The following is a 21,510-nucleotide window of genomic DNA, read 5'->3' on the forward strand; positions in this document are numbered from 1 at the left end:
AATAGTTTCTGCAGCAAGGCTTTCCACTCTTAGCATCTTGTTATTCAAGGATATGATTTTACATTGAGAGAAAGTTAGGTGTAACTTCCATGCAGAGCCATCAACACCCCCAGGGAGTTTCACTCTTCATAGTAAGACAAGGAAGACAAAGCATGCAAATAGATATATGATTACTTCTTGTCCCACTGTGTTCAAGGTTTTTGTTCTTTTGAATGAGGAATGCCATTTTCCATTCTACCTCAAAATTTATTTCTGTTTTAATGTTAGTTTTCCAAAGAGCTGTTGAACTACTTAAAAAATGCATTTCAGCCAAGAGAGGCTGCACTGTTACAGTATTTCTGTGTACTGCATATACCTTACGTGAGAAGTAACTTCGAGTGTCAAATAACTGACCTGTAATTACTAAATGACATTTGGTCAACTGGGTGGTTGATAATTACAAAACCAAACTGTGACAGGAATGATAAATTTGATCAATTTGAGTATCCATTGCTGTAGCTTTCTGTAGCACACGTATGGTTCAAGTACTTCTATCATGCTGTGACATGAAAAAAAATCCCCACATATTTATGTTTCATTAGCATCAGACAGAGAAGAGAAAGGGGTCAATATGTGAGAGTATCACAAATAGCAAACATGTCAAGTAAAAGCTGTAGACATGAATGTACTTGAAATAAAAAAGGTGTATAGTGAAAGCATTTGATTAAGTTTCAAACCCATTGCCCATTTTTAGCTCTGCATGATGATGGGCACTCTTGTCAATGGGGATGTTAATTTTTTATTATTACTATTTCCTTTTACTCTTCTTAAGGGTTCTAAGTTGGCAACAACCTGTCAATATCAACTCCTACGTGGCTTCAGGATGAAAACATTTGTGAGGGCTGTTCCTCTGTCGTGGCTTGACCCCAACCAGCAGCTAAACCCCACGCAGCCGCTTGCTCACTTGCCCACAGTGGGATGGAGGAGTGAAAAAAGTGAAAAGTAAAAAAACTCAAGAGATGCAATAAAGACACTTTAATAAGGAGAGCAAAAGCCACATACACTAGGAAAGCAAATGAAGGAATTAATTTGTCACAGCAAAACAAAGAATTTCCTATTCCATCACTTTGTATGGGCAGGCGCTTTGCCTGGCATCATACGTCTTGTGGTATTCTTGCAGTCCCAGTAATCTGAAGTGGTCTAGAGGGGCTGAAGATATCTTTTCCACTGTCCTATTGGAAGATCTCTAAAGCACCTGGGGCTGCTGAAAGATGAATCCACTTTTTGTTTGAAATAGAAATTATGTCCTTTTATTCTCACATGATCAAAATCCCATCACTTGGATACACTAACTATGGCTTGTCCCACCTTCTTTCCAAAGAAATTTTTTAGAAAACTTAGTAGTAGACTAGCCCTTGTTTTCTGCTACTTCTGCTTGGTTTTGATTTTCTTTTTTTTATTTTATCCCATCTTTTACACTATGTAACCACTTGTGATCACTCTGCTCCCTTCCATTTTATCCATTCCAACAATCAGTAGCTTGAATTCTCTTTCTCTGTTAGGACAGGCAGATATAAATGGTTTGTCTCTCCTGAGCAAAGCAATGATATCTGTGCTTCAAGCTCTTCTCTATTGACAGGTGTACAAGAGAGTTTATATGACAGCATTTCAATAACTACAGTGCCAGTTTGAAGTGTCTCATATGTCTGCTCTTTATGTCCCTTTATGCCATCTCCATGAAACCCTCTCTCCTGTTTCAGTTGTGCATAGAGTACAAGCCTGTGGCTGAAAATTTTTCCTCTTTAACATTAACTTGAACAGGTGAGGCAGAAATGGCTACATGGGTCTTGACACAATAGTCTATGTTAACCCTGTTAAGACCACCTAAATATGAGTGGTCTTAATTACAATGCTAATAAAAACCCAGTTTCAGTCACTTTACATAAACTATTGTAATTATGTTTCTCAGTCTAGAGACCAACACTGCGTTACTAAATAATACTTATGAAAGTATATCCCTCTGGTTTTTTCTTGCTAATATATTGTCTTAATTTTGCTAGTAACTTCCAGATAAAATGATAAAGTGGTAGACTTTTTCACAGGAAAAAAGCGTAAAAGTGTACTTTCTATCTGGCATTTAAATCTTACACTGACAGTCTTGTTTTCAAAAGCAATTCTGAATGTATTTCTGTGTTTATTTTTGCCATCTTACTTACACAGTACCATTTTGTTATAGTTCTGTTTTCTGATGAGAGATGATATTTCTCTTTTCATCTCTGTCTTGTGCACAGTCTTTACACTGATTGAGACTGAGTATTAATGACTGTCACTGAGTGCTGTCCTGTCTCCCCATAATATGTACTTTCTGTAGCACTAAAGTGTCATTTCACACTCTGGGATCCCTCTGGGATCATTAAACCAAGGTTATTCTTGATTTCATCATCAAGATCCTGTGCCTGAATTATAATAATGATTTACTGTGTATCTGGCATTTATTTCACTTGACTTAAGGAAAAGTGAAATAAAATTTATTTGTTCAATAAATGAATTAATGACAAGCCCTGCAGGAGTAACATTTCTTATAAGGGGGAAAGGCAGATTTAGGATATTAAGTTTATTAAGTTGGGATGTTAACTGAACATTGCACAACAAAGCAGTGGGAGATTGCTGCGGCCAGTTCTTGTCTTGTAATCCTCTGCTCTGCTAAGGATCTTGATAAATGCTTTAGGTTTCTGGCAAGAATTATTTCTGTTGGAAAAAAGCTTTAGTCATGTAAAGTGACATGATTTTAAAAAGAAGTAACTAAGAGTGTATTATTTCATAAATGTAATGGAACATCTAGTTGTGGTTGAGTTTTTCTGAGTTAATGCTGAGTAAGCAGAAATTAGACATTTTTCTTGCCTTACTGTTTTCAGTTGTTTTGTAACATCTCATCTTGAAAAGAGATTGAATCAAGCAAATTTACAAGGTGACTTAAAACATTATTTTACGAAATTGTGGGCTTAATATTGAGAACGTATGTTGGTGATTTCATCTCAGCACTGCTTTACACTTCTTTTGTGTTCCTCCTCTCCCACTGCCCAGTTATTCCCTCTGCAGGGACTAACCAAAAGGACAGTATTTTTCGCACTCTTCCAAGAAGTTTATCTCTAAGGTTTTTCTGATAATAATAGTCAGCAACAATATTTCGAGTGAAAGTGAGCCAAAATTTTATATATATTTAGGTAATAGTAATAGTTAACAAATGTCCGTGTTTTATTTGGATAATTGCAACTTTGCTCTTTGTGCTCTGCTGTTTGTTCACTACAGTGGAAGCTGGTAGCAGCTGTTCACAAACATCTTTAGGATGCAGAATTTGACCTTTACTCTGCTGCTGTTTAGGGTCCTGGTTCTGGTCTTCTTGCAGGCTGAAGGGAGTGATTTCTAGACTCTCTATTCATCTGGGTTTAGCATTCATTCCTACAGTGTCTGCCTCACTGGAGATGGGAGTACTGGCTAAAGGTTTCTATCTTTTTCATCTCTGGGCAGCCAGAATAAGCACCTAGAAAAGAATTTCAGGCAATGAATTTGATAAGCAAAAAAATTCAGATATGAATATCTGGTGAAAATGCTTTTCACGCAGTTAGAAGAGGAAAAAAAAGCAGTATAATGTGTGCAAGATGAATGCTTTTGTGCTTCTTTCTGTGGTATGCAGCAGACACAGAAAGAGCATTGCACTGTACTGTTCCTCTCTCCACTGGTCTGAGGAAAGCATGTCATGGTTGTATCAAAACATTTGCAAAAGCTTTATATTTTGTGTTCGAAAATACTCAGTGGTAGGGAAAGAAGGGTAATTCACTGAAAGACAGTGTCATTTGGCATAGGTAGTGTGACATTTTGAATGGGTAATAAATATATTTGCAGCTTTTTCAAGCAATATAGTGGATTTCTTTCTATTCATAACTCTCCTGCCAATTGCTTCTCTGATTTATTAGACTGATGTGAGAATGCAGAGGATCACTTTCCTATTGTAGAGCATATTTTTTATTACTGTTCTCATCATCCAGCAAGCCGTGGTAAGACTTTGCACACTATATATAGAAATAAAATAACCTAGACTGATATCAGTATCTGTAATTTGGTGCTTTCTCAACATATCTCTACTAAAAAGGTTGACAGCAAAATGATTTCAATAAGGAAAATCATAGTCCTGATAAAAAGGACCTGCCAAATGAAACTTTTAAGGTAAAGACCATCAGTTGATCTTCAAAACGCGTTTAAAAATACAAAGAGATGTCTGTTATTTAGCTACTGAGAGTGGTGGCAGCAGAAGGCACAGGTTTGTAGAGACATAAGAGCACCTAAGGCTCTAAAACAGAAATGCCCACCTTGAAACCAGCACATATATATATATTTTAATATATTTTTTATATATATATATAAAGTTTTGCATATGGATCTGTGGGTAATACTAAGCGTATTAGCTGTGAGGCAGTTGTTTACTTGTGCTGACTTTTACTTAATTTATAAAACTCATGTAAATGGGGAAATAGAGGAAAAATTCTGCTTTCTGCTTCACTGAAATTCTTGAACTGCAGGTCTTAGCCTGCCTTTGTGAACTTAGAAAAAAATTAAAATTTTATGTGCCTGGGCTTCTGTTAGCAAAACTTCCTACCAAAGAGGGATGTTGTTAGAATGCGTTCATTAGCTCTTGAGGGAGTAGCTTGCTCCCAAAATACTTCAGGACAGAAAATTCTCATGTGACTGAGAGACTCTTTGAAGGATAATACCTAATTTCTCAGAAGAGAGCACCTCACATTCAAATCACTGCATAGAATGTCTTGAGAGCAGAGGTCATCAGGTGTGATGTTCAACATAATAAACTGTAAATGTATTTTTAATTTGAGAAGAGGCCTTTTGTTTATTCTGTGAGGCAAACTCAGGTAGCTACAGCAAGCATCAGTAAAAAGGAACTTCTTGAATTTCCAATTACAGCTGAAATGTCAGATAGAGTTGTTTTGTTGTTCGGGCTTAAATGATTGGGAAAAAAAATTTCTTTGATCTTGTTTGTGTTCACATTTATTATACCCTCAACTGAATAGAGTGAACTACAGCTTCAAAAATTTTCATATATCACTGAGGTGATGTCCTTTGTTGCTGTTAAAATATTTCAAGTGACATACAGCTATCTATAAAAAACTTACTTTTGCTTTACATTTAAAAAAAAATTGAATTTTCTTTATTTTGATAAACTTCACTTGATAGCTGGTTATAGAAATACCAGGATGTTTTTAGTTTAAATAGATATGTCAGTTCTTTTTGCCAATAATAAATGTAAACCTTCTTTCTCACATAGATAATTCATCATTTTTAAATACCGGAAAGAATGATCCAAACCATTGGTGTTAATCATAATTTTTCATTTAATGTCAGACAGTTCTAAATCTGTTGATTGGTTAAATAATGCCAATGTCTTTGCATCCTAAATTAATATTGCTGTTGCACTATCTGTGAAGTGCACGCTGCTGAACCTTCTTTGGCGTTCTGTATTTTTTGAAAAACAAAAATCAATATCAAGTAGTTACAATACCTACTGAGGGCTTTGGAATGTGTGGATTTCATCATATTTATGTGTGCTCCTCAGTTTATAATGTAGGTCAATGCCAATCTGTTAATTTTAGGAGATATTGCTTTTAACAGTGGGACTGAAAATTGCTTTTCTGATGCCTTCTCAGTCAGACAAGCACTAAAGGTCAGCTCTGTTATTTGGAAGATCCCACTAGTCCTTCATTATTGGAGTCGCATACTTGTGTTGTCCTTCAAATATAATGTTTTTTGAAAGTATTAAAGTGCTTTACAATTATAGGTAAATCAGGCCTACCCAGGGATTTTTTTTTGTAAAATCTCAAATCACATGAAAACTTTGATTTATGATAGGTATAGCTTCCTACCAAGCATGAAAAACAAAATGTGTCACAGAGCAGAATACATTAAGGCTTACTGACTGAGAAAGCAACAGATTTATTCATACCTTCTCAGGGCAATTTTAGAACATGATTTTGAGTCTCCTCCTGTTCAGAAAATAGTTTTGACCCTCTGTCAACCCCAGGCATAGATCCCAAGATCTAAAGAGGTCACTTAAGAGACACAGGGAAAAAAAACAATCTGTATCAGCAACAGAAATAAGATACCAACTCCTGAAAAAAAAGCTCCTGAGTATTGATCCCATGCTTTGCATCCTCACGTCACTCAACCTTTCCACCAAACACCCACCTGGTTTCTATAGACACAGAAAAAGAGATCCCCATCCTTCTCCACACAGTGCAGTTTAACACAGAGGGAACAATTCTTGTTTCATTTTAAGCAGAACACTGTATATATACTGGTAGTTGAATTTATTTACATTATGCCTGTTGGCAGCTTTATGTTACCTTTGTATCTGATCTAAAAAGTCCTAGTGACAAAGCCATTCTTAAATGGGACCTACATCCAAACCCTGATTTAGATCACCTAAACAAATGAGACTTTGGAGTTAATGCAGCAATTTGCATAACATTCTGCTCTATTTTCAGCTAAAATTGCTCAGCACTTTTTTAAACCTGTAGCAAATTACTTCACTAATGAGGCAAAATTACCCTGTGATGTTACAGGTAAATTTGTCTGTAATAAATCTCATGTGCATTTGCAATGTACAGATTTGGCATTGTCTACCTGCTGTTCCATAGGCACATCAGAAGAAATAATGGAGAGGACTTGAAGTTTGAACCAGTATATTTGTCTTAAGGGATGTGCTGCACTAAATATCCCTTCCACATCTATTTCAAGTTCTAGGACTCAGGCCTCTGAAACCAGCTAGCAGTGGGGTTGCTTGTCTTCCAAACCCTTCTCCAAAAAATAATGTGGTTCTTACCCTTCTACATGGAAGTAATTTTAGTAATGTAAACAAGGCAAAGATGAATAACTGAGAGAATTTGTACCTGCAGTAAAAACATGAAGAAATAGAATCATTTCATGGATATTGTGAATAAACAGCCAGTGCAGTCAAGTTGCTGTGCAGCCGTCTTGGCCTTTGCTGCAGTGCCCTGGTGCTTGTGGCCAAACCTCACAGCTCAGCTCACACAGTGAGCCTGGGAAGAACAGGGTGCCTGTAGTCAAAGAGTGTCTCACCACACAGCCTGCTACCATTTAAAAATTCTTGGGAATTTGGTTTGGCTCTTGTAGCTTCTCCTTCCAGCACTGGTGGAACAGAGTTGCTCAAAATCTATTCACATGTGAAGTGGGTAGCACTTGCCCTGCTGGTTGGAAAACCAGTATCTAAAAACATTAAAACCAGTACTAATTGTTTCCAGAAGCAGACTTAAACTGAATTGTCCTTTTAATTTGGTGTTTATTGCATACATAACATCACCTGTGCTAGCAGGCAGAGTTATTTTCTGGTTCTGTTCTATATGTAACAGAGTGGCATTAGAGTAATTCCATGTGTTTAAATATGTGTATTTTGATATATTAAAACATGCTTTCTTAATAGCAGAAATGTCACAGGATAAGTGGCAGATGATGCAGTGTGTTATGTCAATTAAACTGGCAATTAATATATCTATGATGTGTAGAAAGGATTGATTGTTGCTAGATTTCCTTCACCTCCTCTGGATGAAGAGTTACTCAATAGTAATTATTAAGAAAAATGTAGGAAGTAAGCATCTAACCATGAATTAATCTTTGAATTAGGAACGTGGAGCTGTTAATAGTGGAACACTTAATGTCTTACTGGGAAGAGGAGATTGTGTTATTTTAGCAGCACACTTCATCACTCTGTCAGTCTAACAGTTTTTTTTTTTACCTATTCCTACTTCTCCTCTGTTTCCATTATATTTCACTTTGTTAGGCAGGGTACTCAGAATGAAATGCAGAAAAGGATGTTTCAGTTATACCTACCGGCAAAATTTGAACAATATCTCAGATACCCACTTGCTGAGTATAAATAGAAGAGGAAGGCTGTTTTGGTTTCTGTCACAGGAGTATTTTTAGGCTGTTTTGGAATGCTTCATTATCTAACAGTCTTTGGCTAAACTGTTTAAAATTTGAAGCTTCACTTTTCTTTCTTTTTGTATCTCTAGCTCTAATTTTTGTAGCATTCCATGGGATTCCAATTGCAAGAGGCATTTTCCATTATGTAGGGATTGAAAGAAAGGATTTTACTTTTTTTTTTTTGCTGCTGGGAGGAATTGAATAATTTTCACTCCACAGATTTCAAAGAATATATTTCAAAATTGGGTTCAAAACCTTAGTGAGAGTCAAAACAGATAATATCTATTTGCTTTAAGTTTGCTTCTGCTGTTGCAATAGCCAGGTTCCAGGGCCAGATTTCTCATAGCTTGATATGAAGAGAGGTCACTCACCTACATTTTGTTCACCCTGGTCTCACTAGTATCTATCCTTGAGAACCAGATGTCTCTGATAGCTCTTTCCCACATCTGTTCTCCTCAGCTAATCCACCTAAAGGTTCACTAGTGTTATGCCATTGTTAGCAATTAGGATTAATAAGAAGGTAAAACAAGGTGCAGTGATCAAATGAGGAGTGTGACCAGACACGCATGATGAAGCACAACTTATTTACAGATGACCAGTCCCTTTCATCATACCCTTTTTCTATTTCCTCATGTTGTTCCTCCCCCATGCATTTGGAATGACTCCCTTTTCCTGTCTTTGCCCTTCTGATAAACATGCTGTGAGTCTGGCACGCTGCCACAATCCCATCAGCATGCTCTTTACCATAGGACCTTTCCATTCATTCCTCCCTGTGTCCCCACTTTACCAATTAACAGAGCTCCGGCTGAACCTCCCCAAGCCTTGGAGTGGTTCCTTCAGCAGCCCATTGAGCAGTGGCCTCCCAGACCTGGTGTTTGGCATTGTCCCTTGCTCTGCAGGGTTTGTGTACATCCGTGTGGTTTATTACTCTTCCCATCTCATCTCTGTTTATACACTGGACAGCCACTGAGTAGATGTCCTCACAAAACAGGTGAGGAATGCCTCCACATTCCAAGTATCTACATACCCTTTCACATCCTGCATTTAATTTCCTTCCACACATTCAGACAATCTGTTGTATTGAATTGGGAAAGCAGGCTATCAAGAATTCATATACTAAAATCTTACAGTAATCAAGCATACAGATATATATATATATATACATGTATATAGATATAGTTTCAGACATATTGTTGGTGTCTTATTGACTTGTTTTTATCCTCACATATGCTCATGTCATATGTCATATGGTCATGTGTAACTCCTGGTAGATTGAGTGTCTAACAGTCCACTCTTGGGATGAACACCACTGAGTCAAAGATAAACCTTGAAACAGATAAATTAATTTCTCATAGGCTCTTGGCAAGGGGTATAGAAGCTGTCCTTACTAAGAACAGAATTGACATCTTCACTGCCTCCAGTAGCAGCTTGAACCCCTTCTTGAATCTAAGTTTTATTTTCATAGTGTGGATGCGAATACACGTTCTCAGATGTAATGTAAAAAAACTTCATATTATGCCAGAGGGAAAGATTCTGTCATCAAGCTGACATGAGTGCACTTTTGTCAATCTGTGTACTGGAGAGTCTGGCACCTATTCCTGTCCTGTCTGCTTGTGTTTTGGCATCAATGAGCCTGGTCAAGTGCTTGTGGCCAGCAAGTAGACAGTGACATTAATGGCAAAGAGCCATCTTTAAAGGAAAGTTTGAAAATATCCTGGTTAAAGAAAACACGATTCCTCAGATGAAAGAAGGAAGATGCATTCTTCCATGGAAATAGGGTTTTTCCCAAAATTTATGTAATCTCTGTTCTTTTAGTTTTCACTTTGATTGGCATAGATTCCTAATCACAGCTCTGTATTTAACAGCTCTCTAACAGTGTCTTCCTAAGACATCCACAAAATATTTTCAGTGAGAAAAAGGAAGGAAAATAACTTTCAGAAATTACTGGTATCCATGGATTAAGAGAGTCATGAGAAAGAACACAGCACAGATTCACCCAACCTTGTTAATACTGTTAGTCCTTCTCCTCTGATCCTCTTTCTTATTTTTGAGAAAAGATGGTGTAAAAAGGGGACAATGCATTTGAGACATGGGTAGGTGCAACTGAGCATACTCAGTTGCTGGGGAGTTGAAGGTCATTCTTTTGGGAACAGAAATGGCTACCTTGGGGCTGGTCTGTGTGAGAATAGAGTTGGTCCTCTGTATCTCCTGACAAGTTGGTACTCCACTGTTTGTTTTTATTGGTCAAGCAGACTCTGACATATTCTATTTCCTTTTCCTCCTAGATGTAACAAGGCAGTAGCCACTGATATGTCAGTAAATATTGTATTAAGAAATGTTTTCTTCATCTTAAGTTAGGAAAGAGACAGAAGTATCAAATTGGGATTTGGGATTTGATGCCCCATTGGTGCAAATTGCTGCTTATCCATCCATCCATCCAGGCATTTTTGGCATAGACATTTGGCAGTAGCACTGCTGCATTCACTGGATCTGTGACTAACTTAGCTGAGATCTGCCCCAGGAGACTAGGTCAGAATTGTCCTCCTGGCTATGGCTCTTAGCTCCCTAAAGGACTTGAACAAATAATTTCATTTCCTTTGTGTGTTGCCTCTATTTCAATACATTTAAATAGATCCTGCTAACATCCATCACAATCTCACAATTTGTCAGGCTTACTTAAACTGCTGTAGAGTATAGTTCTAAACATCTATATAGATATTTGATAGAAGCATGAAGATGGGGTGAATAAAGTCCTGTTGTAAAAAAAACAAAACAGCCAAAGCAAGAGTGGAGTCCAGATAAAGAATAGCATCAGAAACTGGGCTCCTAGTTGTGAACAATCAGCTCCATCTCTCCTTGCATGACACAGTTACTCTGCCAAATACCTGAGCTTGGAAATTCAAGGAAAGTTTGTAAAATAAATCTTCTATTTCCTAGGTAAGAATAGGTTCTTTCTTCAGTAAAATTCAAGAAATTTTGTCAAGTTATGTAAAGCGTTATGTAACAACTGTTTCATTTCTGTTGTATTACTGTTCTTTTCTGACAGAAATGCATTTTAGATTAATATTTAATGCCTTTGCTTTTAAGAAGCTATCTTTGAATCACTTTAGTCTGCTGCTGACTTCAGGTTCCTGGGAGAGGAGGAGCTGCATGAGCGGAACACTAGTGTGCTCTCAGCTGCCATAACTGGAAAGGGAAGGTGCAGCTCAGGAATAGTCTCAGTGTAGCAGAACCACACATTTCCCTTTAGAAATGAGCAGAAGGTAGCAAAGCCTATCACCTGAGAGCATCCACAGGATAAACTGCTGGGGAGCATGAGATGCCACTTGATTGTGTGCAAGGGAAAGAGTGGGAAAAACAGCATAGGCACAGAGTCCTTCTGAATGGGGACAGAGCCCTCTGAGTCTTTAGCTGAATTGTAGCACACAGAATGATTTTTTCTACAAATTAATACTTTTTCACATTTCTTACTCCTTTTTTTTTAGCAGCAAAGCAATTAAAATATTCATTCACCATATTGTGGTTTAAAAATATAATTCACAAAGATCAGCAGGCATGTTTTCATTCTGTCGTTCCTGATATTACTCATCACACCAGGCAACTCATATATTTTTTAACTGTATTCTTTCTTCTATCAGATCTTGTTTCTTTTCCAAGGTTGAAGTGTGAAGCTCTGTGGTTGATTCACCTTTTGTAGAACTGATGTATAAATTTTTGTTCCTAGTCTTTTTAGTAAATGTCATCCGTTTTGTCATGTAGGTGGCTCTTCATGTAGCATGCTTGGTTTTTAAAATCTGGTTAGTAGGGGAAGCAAATGTATTTTTATATGAAGGTTAAATGGTAATGGATTGTGAAGCCAAGCAAACAAAACAAAACAAGCAAGATTCACCCCGCGTCTCTCCCAGATTAACTTGGTCAATTTTTTTCTGGCTCAGAAATGAGCTAATTATTTAATTGCAAGTCATCCTTGTTCACATGGAAAATATTTGACTAGTGATATAATTTGCAGCACCTTTTCTCTTTGACCTGCTTTTCTCATTTCTAAACTGGAAGAGGTCATGGTTTCTCTAAGCAGCAGAAGCAAAGTCTCAAAAAGATTGGTGAATTTTCCTGCCTGAAATTGATATATTTTACCAATGTCCATTCATATCTCTTCATGCATCATGTAGTGCCAGCTGCTGCAGTCTTTGAGATGACCTGTATATTGCTCAGAAAGTTGCACATTAGTACTGATATAATGCCTGTTTAAGGAAAAATATCCTAGTTTATGTTTAAACACTATCACTTTGGCATTTAGACCAAAGCTGCGTGGTAAGTGTATAGACATTACTTTTAAGCTTGAATTCCTAATAGATTTTATTGCACTTTAACTGTTCCTTCTTCCAAGACTTCCCCCAGCAGAGCCCCAAGAACACAGGGCCATGCAAACACTGCTTCACAAATATTTCAAATTATTTTTTGTTGTCCTAAATGTAAAATGGCCAGCTGAAATGCCTGGCTTGTTTTGGGCCTTAGCCAACGACACATACGGGGAAATTTCTTGGCCTTTTCAGAGTTGTCTGTGTAATTTGCTTGAAGCTAAAGCATTGCACTCTTCAGATGTTAGTTACGAACCTGTGTGGTTTCTTAAAATTACATCCAAAAATCATTACTCTTTGAGGAACAAATAGTGCCACAGAACAATAAAGTATTTGTTTGAAATGGTTTCATAATAAATTGTACTTAGTATTCCTGACCTTCTTGATAATTTGTCTCAAATATATTTTAGATATGTTTTTTTTAGAATTATTTTTATATGAAATATCATATTAGAAATTTATTTTGTAGGCACCTTGAGGACACATAAGACTTCTGTTCCTGCATCACTTAAGGGTCTCCCTCAATATTGTTAGAACCAGCTTACCACAATTTATTTCATATCCTTATGTTTCTGGTGGTTCCTCCTTTTCATTTCATCATTGCTCATCCCAGTTTAGTTGATATAATGTCCTTACTGAGACTACAGTAGTTGTTCCCATTCCCAGTAATAAAAAAATGTAAAGGCAGGATGTCTAAAAACTGTATGATGTTAAGTGCTTTATTTTGTTTGCTGTAGCCTTGTGGTTTTTTCTCTAGCTTGTGATGTGTTACACTCTGAAGGAGATGATGTTTCTCTAGCACAGAAGAAACTCTTTCCAAGGCAAACCTTGACGAACTGTGAGAAACCTTGATGAGGCAACACTTGACTAATTTTGGCTGCTTTTACAGAAGTTCTGGTTTGTCAGTGTACAGTTTTGTTGCCACTGAAAGAATAATACTAGGAATCAAGGCAGTGAAATGTAGCAGCTCTGTGGTATTACCAGCACACCTTTACTGCCCTGCAGCCTGCATAAAACACAGCTTCATTACATTGGACAGCATTTGTTGGTACTGGTGTTCATTGCCTAACTGTGTGATTTGATCACTTTGGCCCGTTTCAGATAAGAAGACAAGGCGGAATACAATTACTGGTGGACCTATTGGACCATCGGATGACAGAAGTCCACCGTAGTGCCTGTGGAGCTTTGAGAAACTTGGTATATGGGAAGGCAAATGATGACAACAAAATAGCTCTGAAAAACTGTGGTGGTATCCCAGCATTAGTACGGTTACTCCGCAAGACTACGGATTTGGAAATCAGAGAACTGGTCACAGGTTTGAATTTTTCAATATTTTTTGTTCAAACTCTCTGTCATTCTTGCAAGCACAGTTCTGTGCCACATGCCACTTGGACCATCAGTAACCATTTCATGACCATCTTGTTTACCATAACAAAAAGCTCTCAAGCCCTTTGTATTTATGTAATGTACGAATGGCTTTCAATATCATGTAGTTTGCAGATGTAGGTATGGTTTATGCCTGTCATTGCTGGTTCACTTTGTTCTTGGTTATCTGTGAGTGATCTTGTGGGAGATGTGCTCCACACATGGATATGTTCTGGTGGGAATCCTCTGCTCTCCCTCCTGTCTGGTGTAGGGCTCGCCAGGCAAGAGCCATATTTTACTGAATTGACTTAGAAACTGTTACTCATTGCTTTTATATCCTATGTAGTCATTGCTTTTATATCCTATGTAGTGATGTTGTGAGAGGGAGGATTTGTTCAGGGATTTTCTGCCTTTCTTGGAGTTCTTACCAGAAAGTGGAAAACTGTGTTGGAGAGGTGTGGACATCACCTTCTGAAGCCTTTTGTCTGATATTTGGTAGCATGCTATGTGATGTGTTGCACACAGAGCATGCAGGTAGTGGTAGTTTATTTCTTTTCTTGATGTAGGAGGATCTGGTCTTTTTAAGACTGTGTGGATTTTTTCCTTTCTGAAATTCAAGGGAGAGGGGAGAGGTGCTGGTGTTCAGGAATACAGGAATGCTGTCAAACAGGACTGATATGAAATGTTTGGAGTTTTTTTTTCACCTTGCCCTTAAGCTAGTGTATCTAATATGCAAAAAAAAGTGAGATAGAGGATTTTTTTTTATTTTTCACTTTGTGATTTCATTCTATTTGGTGATTATTTAACACTATAAATCAAAAATATATTTATTATCCTGTTTCCAGTTTTCAATTGTATTTTCATTATGACTTTCCTGCTAAAATATGTAAGAAAATTTGTCATTTCTGTCACAAATTATCAGAGTACATGTTATCATCTATGTTTGTGCAGAAATTACTTAGACTTGTACATCAGGCCTCATTTAGGATACAGTTGATAAGATTTTCTTTCTTTGCTTGGGTCCAGGTTTCTTCCTTGAGGGTGTTTGAATAATCTGCATGGTGTTTATTAAATGTAGATTTTTTATATTTAATTTTGTTTCTTAGTTGCAACAGTTATCACCTCCTACTTGTTAGTCAGGATTAATGGGGCAGAGATACAGGTTACATGAGCTCAAATTGTGCCTCCTGTGGAGTGACAGAATTACTGACAGATCTAATAAAGTGTAACCACTGCTTCATATTCAGCATACTTGTTTGTCTCTTGGTTATGTTGTCAGTATCCTGGCTCCAGGGAACATTCTGCCTATTTATTCTGAGTAGTAAGTGGCAAACTGCTAATACACCTCAGCAGTCACCGTGGCACTTCCCACGCCATCTGTGGATGGAACACACAATGTCATTAGGTCATTTAAAAAATATATACTGGGCTACAGTTTACATTGGTTCTTGGTTCTATTGCACAGTATGCTGTTAAATATTCCCAAATTCCCACTGAAAGAAAGGACAGTTCTTTTCTGGTATGCCCTCAAAGTGTTATTATCAAGAGGAGTAGGCACTGAGCATTAGTGGTGGGCAGTAACCTGCCTGTGTACAGGTAGATGCAGCTCCCAGGGATGGTGAGCATCAGGAGTGCTGGATGTGTACAAAAGGGGAAAAGACCAAGATGGTGACCCTGAGGAATGGAATCAAAGTCAGTGGTATTTCAAGATTTTATTCCTGAACCTATTTTTGTATTGGAGTTTTCTGTTTGTTTTTAATAGCCATGACATCCCAGAAGGCCACTGCTTGCCCTGGCACACAGTGCCATGTTTTCTGAAAGGCAGATGTTTTGTGCCTTTCAGAATGCAGATTACTGGCCCTGGCTTTCAAAATGCAGATGTGTTTGTGGTAGTGCTCTGCAAAGCCTCCTTCCAAAGCAAGGCTCATAGCTGCAGCTCTCATCTTGCATCTCTTAGGAAACAGGCTAAAGTTGTGCATCTGATTCAGTTATCCTTTCCTTTTAATTTTGGTGAAGTTTTGTGGTGTGACAGCTGAATTCCTTCTTTCTGTCCTTTCTGGGGAATGAAAGGTAGCTCCTGCAGCAGCTCCCTTGGTAATGAAAAGATTTGATTTGGTGGCAGGCTTAAGGAAAAATAAAAAAGTTCCTCATGCTTTCCATCAGCCTTCCTGAGCTGAGGTGGCAGGAAGCTAATTATTTCAGTAGGGGCTCCACAGCCTGGAGGAGATGCAGAGAAAAAATAACAAATGTCTGTTTTGGAAGTAAACATAATACCTTGAGCCTTTCCATCTCATGTTCATTGTGCATCCTGCCTGTATAAAGTCTGCTCTTGTTCGTTACTTTTAGGGAGGATATGAAGTTCATGCCTTAGGAATTCATACAGGCTCTGACATGGCTGTCCCTAAAATAGTCATCCACATTAGTCTGCAGAGCACTTCTCTTTGGTGGGGAAGTATCATTATCTCGGTCCTACAGATGGGGAACTGAGCCTATCAAGTGTAAATGACCTGTCCAGAAATCTGGCAAGATGAAGGTGTGAATCACTCTGAGTAGGCACCCGGCTGCAAGGGAAGAAATATGGCCTGGAGAGGATTTTTAGCAGCTCAATTTGTCTGGCAGTAGTGAAGCATTCATTGCCTGCCCCAAGTACCGTGAAGCACTTGCCCAGCAGAGCCAAAGTTCTGATATTAGTTTCTTCCTCAAACATGCACATTCTCTTCCTTCTTGTTGCTCTTCTCTAAGTAGATTATAACTTCAATTTCTGGCAATCTCAAGCCTGGTTTTGGAAGGGTATTTAAACCTGCAGACCAGCTTTCTAGCTCAGTAGCTCCTTGATTGTCAGGATTGCCTTCAGCACCATTTGTGGCTTGTCCTCTTTTCCAGAGATTTCTTTCTGCCATAATCTCTCCAAAACAGAGGTTTTTTACTTTTTCCTTTATCTTGTCTCTGTCCTCCTCAGCAGCAGAGGTCATGGGCTAATACTGGAAAACCTTACCATGCTCAAATTTTTGGACTTCATAAACTTAAACTTATAGCAAAGTGTTAGAGTTTCAAGGCTGTCTCATGTCAAGGAAATGGTTTCAGTGCAGGCTCCCATGAAGAAGCTCTGAGGGAAGTGTGCTGCCTGGCTGTTATTAAATTAAATGATGTTAATGCCCAGGAAATATTTCCTGAGATGTGGAAAGATTATTCATACAGAAACACTTCCACAGTTACAGGTTTTTACTAGAAGAACATGGATAAAATTAGGTATACCCATGAACATTTGTGCAAAAGTGAAATACTCTGATAGAAATAGAGATGTTGGCATGGCCTACAGCCTCTGGTAGTTTCCAGAGACACAAGGAGAACCTGAATCACAATGTAAGTCTGTAAATAAAAAGAAATATATGTTAAGCTGAATGCACCACACTTAATTTAGCCATCTTTTTACCCCAGCACTGTGGTGCCAGTTTCCACAGTAGCACCTGGTAATGGGAAAAAATAAAAGCCTTCTATTTTAAAATAATTAAATGTTAACACTTTTCTAATAAATATAAATAGGAGCACAGTACAAAATTAGCACAGATCCTGCAGATGGTAGAAAGAAATGTTTTCACTTGGTAATAATGACAATGAGTAACTGATTTCTGATTCTCTTGCCTTTAAGAAGCTAATTATGAACCCTTCCACAAAATTCTATTTTGTAATTTTTTCTATTTGTTTTACTGTCAGGGAAAAAAATACATGGAAAAATCTGACATTTTAGCAAGGATAACAGAGGAATCCCATGGATGCCTTGTGCAGAAGGTGAGGTCAAGCAGCTGTTGCTAGATCCTTTCCAACTCAGGCTCTTCTGTGATTCTGTGATTCAACTTATGCTCGCTCCTTCTTCCATCTGCTTGATTGGTTGACTCGGTTGATCTCTGTCTGAGATAAAATAGTTTAAACTGTTATTCTTCTCAGTTTTGACAAACAAGATCCTTCGCAGCTAGAATGACAGTTTCTGCCTATGAACAATTGGATTTAAGAAACTCCTTTTAAAGAGGGCCCGTGTATGACTGCATCACCTGCTTAAAATCTGTAAATACCATTTCTGATTGAAAGGTAGAAGTGGATAATCCACTTTTAGAAAGTACATGATGATAAAGAGCTGCAGCTATAAATGTCAGGAGAAACTGGTTTTTTCCTGTGTTAGCAGCCAGTCTCCTGCTTATTTTGGTTGACAATAAAGTGTCAGAGATTTAACTGTTGTCTACTAAAAATATATAAATTATAAAAATTAGCACATTAAAAAACTTAAAAAGCAGAAACTAACACTATACATATATGCTAAATATAGATAGCTAGATATTGACTCAGTGTACTTCATTCGCATTTTTATTCACTGAATTAAATGGCTTATATTCCATTCCTGCAAAATGTTACAAGATACTGCATACAAAATATTTCTTTCAAAGAAGTATTAGTTCTCCAAGTGTCCTTAGCCCACAGTCAAGCTGGACAGGAAAAGATTTCATTTACTTCCCAGACTTTGGATTGCAGTATTCATTAGTGCTGTCTTTAATTTCAGCTGTGGTCAATTTGGGTTTTGGCCTGGTTGGTCCCCTGTTTTCACCCCATGTTATGCAATATTATTGCATGGTCCTGTTTCAGTTTTAGTAGCTGCTGTGTGTTTATAAGGAGGGGCTTATAACCTTATGGATCAACTCTCAGTGTCACTGAAAGCAATTACATGTTGTTCACCTTAGATCTGTCTGGTGAGAGTTAAGTACTGCAGGTGAAAGCTCCTTTTGATTGCATGCTGCTTCTTAGCATGTGCATAAATTATTGGCAGATTGGTCAAGTCACTCCAGAAGGCCCCTTTGAGCCCTGCATCTGCCTTTGCTAACCTGTGTAGTTGTAAGGTAGTGAGCCTGCAGTGATATGAAAAGCATGGTTAAGGGAGTATTCTATTTAAATGGACCTTTTAGCTCACTTCAGTGGAAGATTTAATTGGATTTCATTTTTTTTAAAGTAATTCTAGGCAATTATTTAGAATATTTAACTTCCTAGTAGAATGGCAGTTCTTCTGTTGGGGGTTCCCAAAGTCATAATCACACGGCTGCAATTGTTTTCTATTTGTAATGTTATTTTCTAATTGGACTTTGTAAGGTACTTAGTATACATATATACTATATATATATGTATATATAGTACTATATATAGTACTTAGGATCTTGAAGCAGTTCAATTTAATAATTTAATAGTTTTCTGCAAACGTGCCCTTGACATACCTGAGTTACTGGAGTGTGTAAACACAGATGTTAAATTTTATTGTGATATAAACATTCATTTGGAGCTGGCACCTATTTGTAATCTTATTGCTCTCTGCAAATTTGATTTGAAAATGAATAAAGGCTCTTTTATCCCATTCTGAGATGACTTTCCCACAGCCTTAAGTAAAAAAAAAAACCAACCAAAACCACCAAACTCTTCTGTGAGTTCTGTATTCTTACAGTATTTCACCTTGATGTAATTCCTTAAATCTCTATTATATCCCTTTTCCTTTGCAGGTTTATATTAGGTATTGCTCCAGTATTGCTCGTATAAAGTATCCCATTTCTTAGCTGTATTCAAGTTTTGAAATGGAGCATTGCAAGTGTAAGGAAGCCTGACCAGAGAAAGGCCTAATTAATTAGCAGCTCTTGATATGTAATGTAAAAAGATAAGTAGGAAGATAAATGTACAAAGTGGCTTGCTGTTGGTTGTAACCAAAGAGACGATTTCAGCATTACACAAACTGAAAAGCAGATTATAAAGATAGGTGATTTAGGTTCAGATACATTTCCTGCCTATCACAAGCTTTTCAAACAGATGACCTGGAAAGCCATATATGTGTGTTTAAATTGTTATGGTGGCATAATGTTCTAAGACTGCTGCTACAAGGTTGACATAGCTCTGGTCCAATATATGCTTAGCTAAGAGAATAAGACTGCCAAATATCCTTTGGGGCCCATAACTTTATGTAGCAAAGGAAAATGTAGATGTGGGATAAATGCAGAAAGTACACAAGTGCCTCTTAAGGTGCAGCTCCTCCACCTCCAGTGTCTGTGTCCTGTCAAGTCAGAGAAATTAGAAAGGTTAAGCATGGAGTTAGATAACTGCTAGCACAGAGCACTGCTTTTAGAAGTGATGATTTTGATTTTAGCAGGAAAATATGTTCATTCATTTCTTACTTAGTGTCTGCCCTGAACATAAGCGAATTCTCTTTGGTAACTTCAAACAAGTGTTTTGAGGAACTCTGCCAAGCAGAGGCAGGTGCCTTACAGACTTGAATTATTTTTCCACCAACAGATTTAGGATAAGATTAACAAATTACAAATCTACTTGCCTGGGCACTAAAGTTTGCTTGTATGTTTTAAACGATTTTTATTCAAAATGGAGATTTAAAGGGCATTAGCTCTAATAAACCTTTCCTACTCCTTCGTTAAATGGATGTAATTGCAAGTACAATATCCTACCACAATCAATTTTAAAAGTTGATTAAAGCTTATGAAGTAATTTACTTCTAATTAGGTGTTTTAAATAAAAGTTGTTTTCAACATTAACAAGATTATTTGTGTAATGAAAATTCCTATCTGTTTACTCTGGATCGAAGCCAGTGGCTCAATAAGGAATTACATATTGTAGTTTCTTCAGTATTTCTTTCAAGTATAAGAGCCTTTTCAGTTCCCTGAGGTTACATGGTAATTTGACTCCCTCCTTTAGCTTGAGACACATTTAAGCAAACCTCCTCACTTCAACCTCCACCCTGAGTTATTTGAACCACTGAGAATTTTAAAAAAAAAGCCAGACTCTGTCAAATTCCCTGCAAGTCTCAGCTTGCCTTTAAAACAATGTGTTTCATCTCACAGCCAAAACTTTGCACAGGCTAGTTTGTCACTTTATACTGTTACATCTAAAATCTTTTGGGAGGACAAAAGGAAACCAAAGGTTTTTTAACTCAGAAAGACCACTTGTTACTGCTACCTTGATAAAATTTGGCTTAATCCAGGCCATTATCAAAGCTAAGCAAAAGCAAAATAAATGAAAGCATGTGGTCTGCAGGAGCAGCTGCTCAGGTTGATCTCACTGAAGGTCCAAGTGCCCCAACACAACTTCAAACAACTCCACGAAGGCAGTACAAACCCTGTGGCAGGGTGAGTGGGCTGCATGCAACTCTATTTATCCACCCCAGGCATCAGTTACTTTAAGGTTTTACAGACAGTCTCCAAAAATCAATATTGCATCATCATCATTATTTTCATAAAATACTTGAATTTTGTATTTTGTACTATTTGTACTTCTCCAGACTAATAGGCTGACCTTTCATAGTCAGTGGATGTGCTACAGCCAGGCACAGCTGTGTGTTTTACTTTACAGTATAATTCTAGAGTGTGACAGAGTTTAAATTTAGATTTAGATTTTAAATCTAAATTTAGATTTAGATTTTAACATCACCTACAGAAAATACTGCCATTACTTCTGGAAATGTGGAAGTGGTTTTCGAACAAATTCAGAGCAGGAATTAATTGGAATTTTATGAAGTTTTCATATGAACCCAGTGTGGAACCACTCACCAAAACACCAAATCTCTGTACTCATTTTCCTTGCAAAACAGGAAGGTAAAAGGTTCTACAGCTTCTACTCATATGATGTTGGGATACTGATTTCCAGCCTATAGGCTGTGACATCTTCAAGAAATTCCAGAAAAATCCTATTTATAGTTCATATGTACCAGGAAATCTAAAAGTAATTTAATAAATTGTGTAATTTTTCTTCAGAAATTATGCTGTCTTTT

General features: G+C 37.4%; 1 protein-coding gene across 4 annotated transcripts in view; it reads left to right on the forward strand.

The window, feature by feature from the left end:
- Window positions 1–21,510, forward strand: part of CTNND2 (catenin delta 2) — a 641,466-nt gene that overhangs the window by 486,620 nt on the left and 133,336 nt on the right. For all 4 annotated transcript variants that reach the window (XM_064705500.1, XM_064705503.1, XM_064705501.1 and 1 more), the window contains one exon: window positions 13,446–13,659. In XM_064705500.1, the coding sequence (XP_064561570.1) occupies window positions 13,446–13,659 (214 nt within the window). The remainder of the gene's footprint in view (window positions 1–13,445; window positions 13,660–21,510) is intronic.

Source organism: Zonotrichia leucophrys, chromosome 2 (genome assembly GCF_028769735.1).
Source record: "Zonotrichia leucophrys gambelii isolate GWCS_2022_RI chromosome 2, RI_Zleu_2.0, whole genome shotgun sequence".
NCBI classification, from domain to species: Eukaryota; Metazoa; Chordata; class Aves; order Passeriformes; family Passerellidae; genus Zonotrichia; species Zonotrichia leucophrys.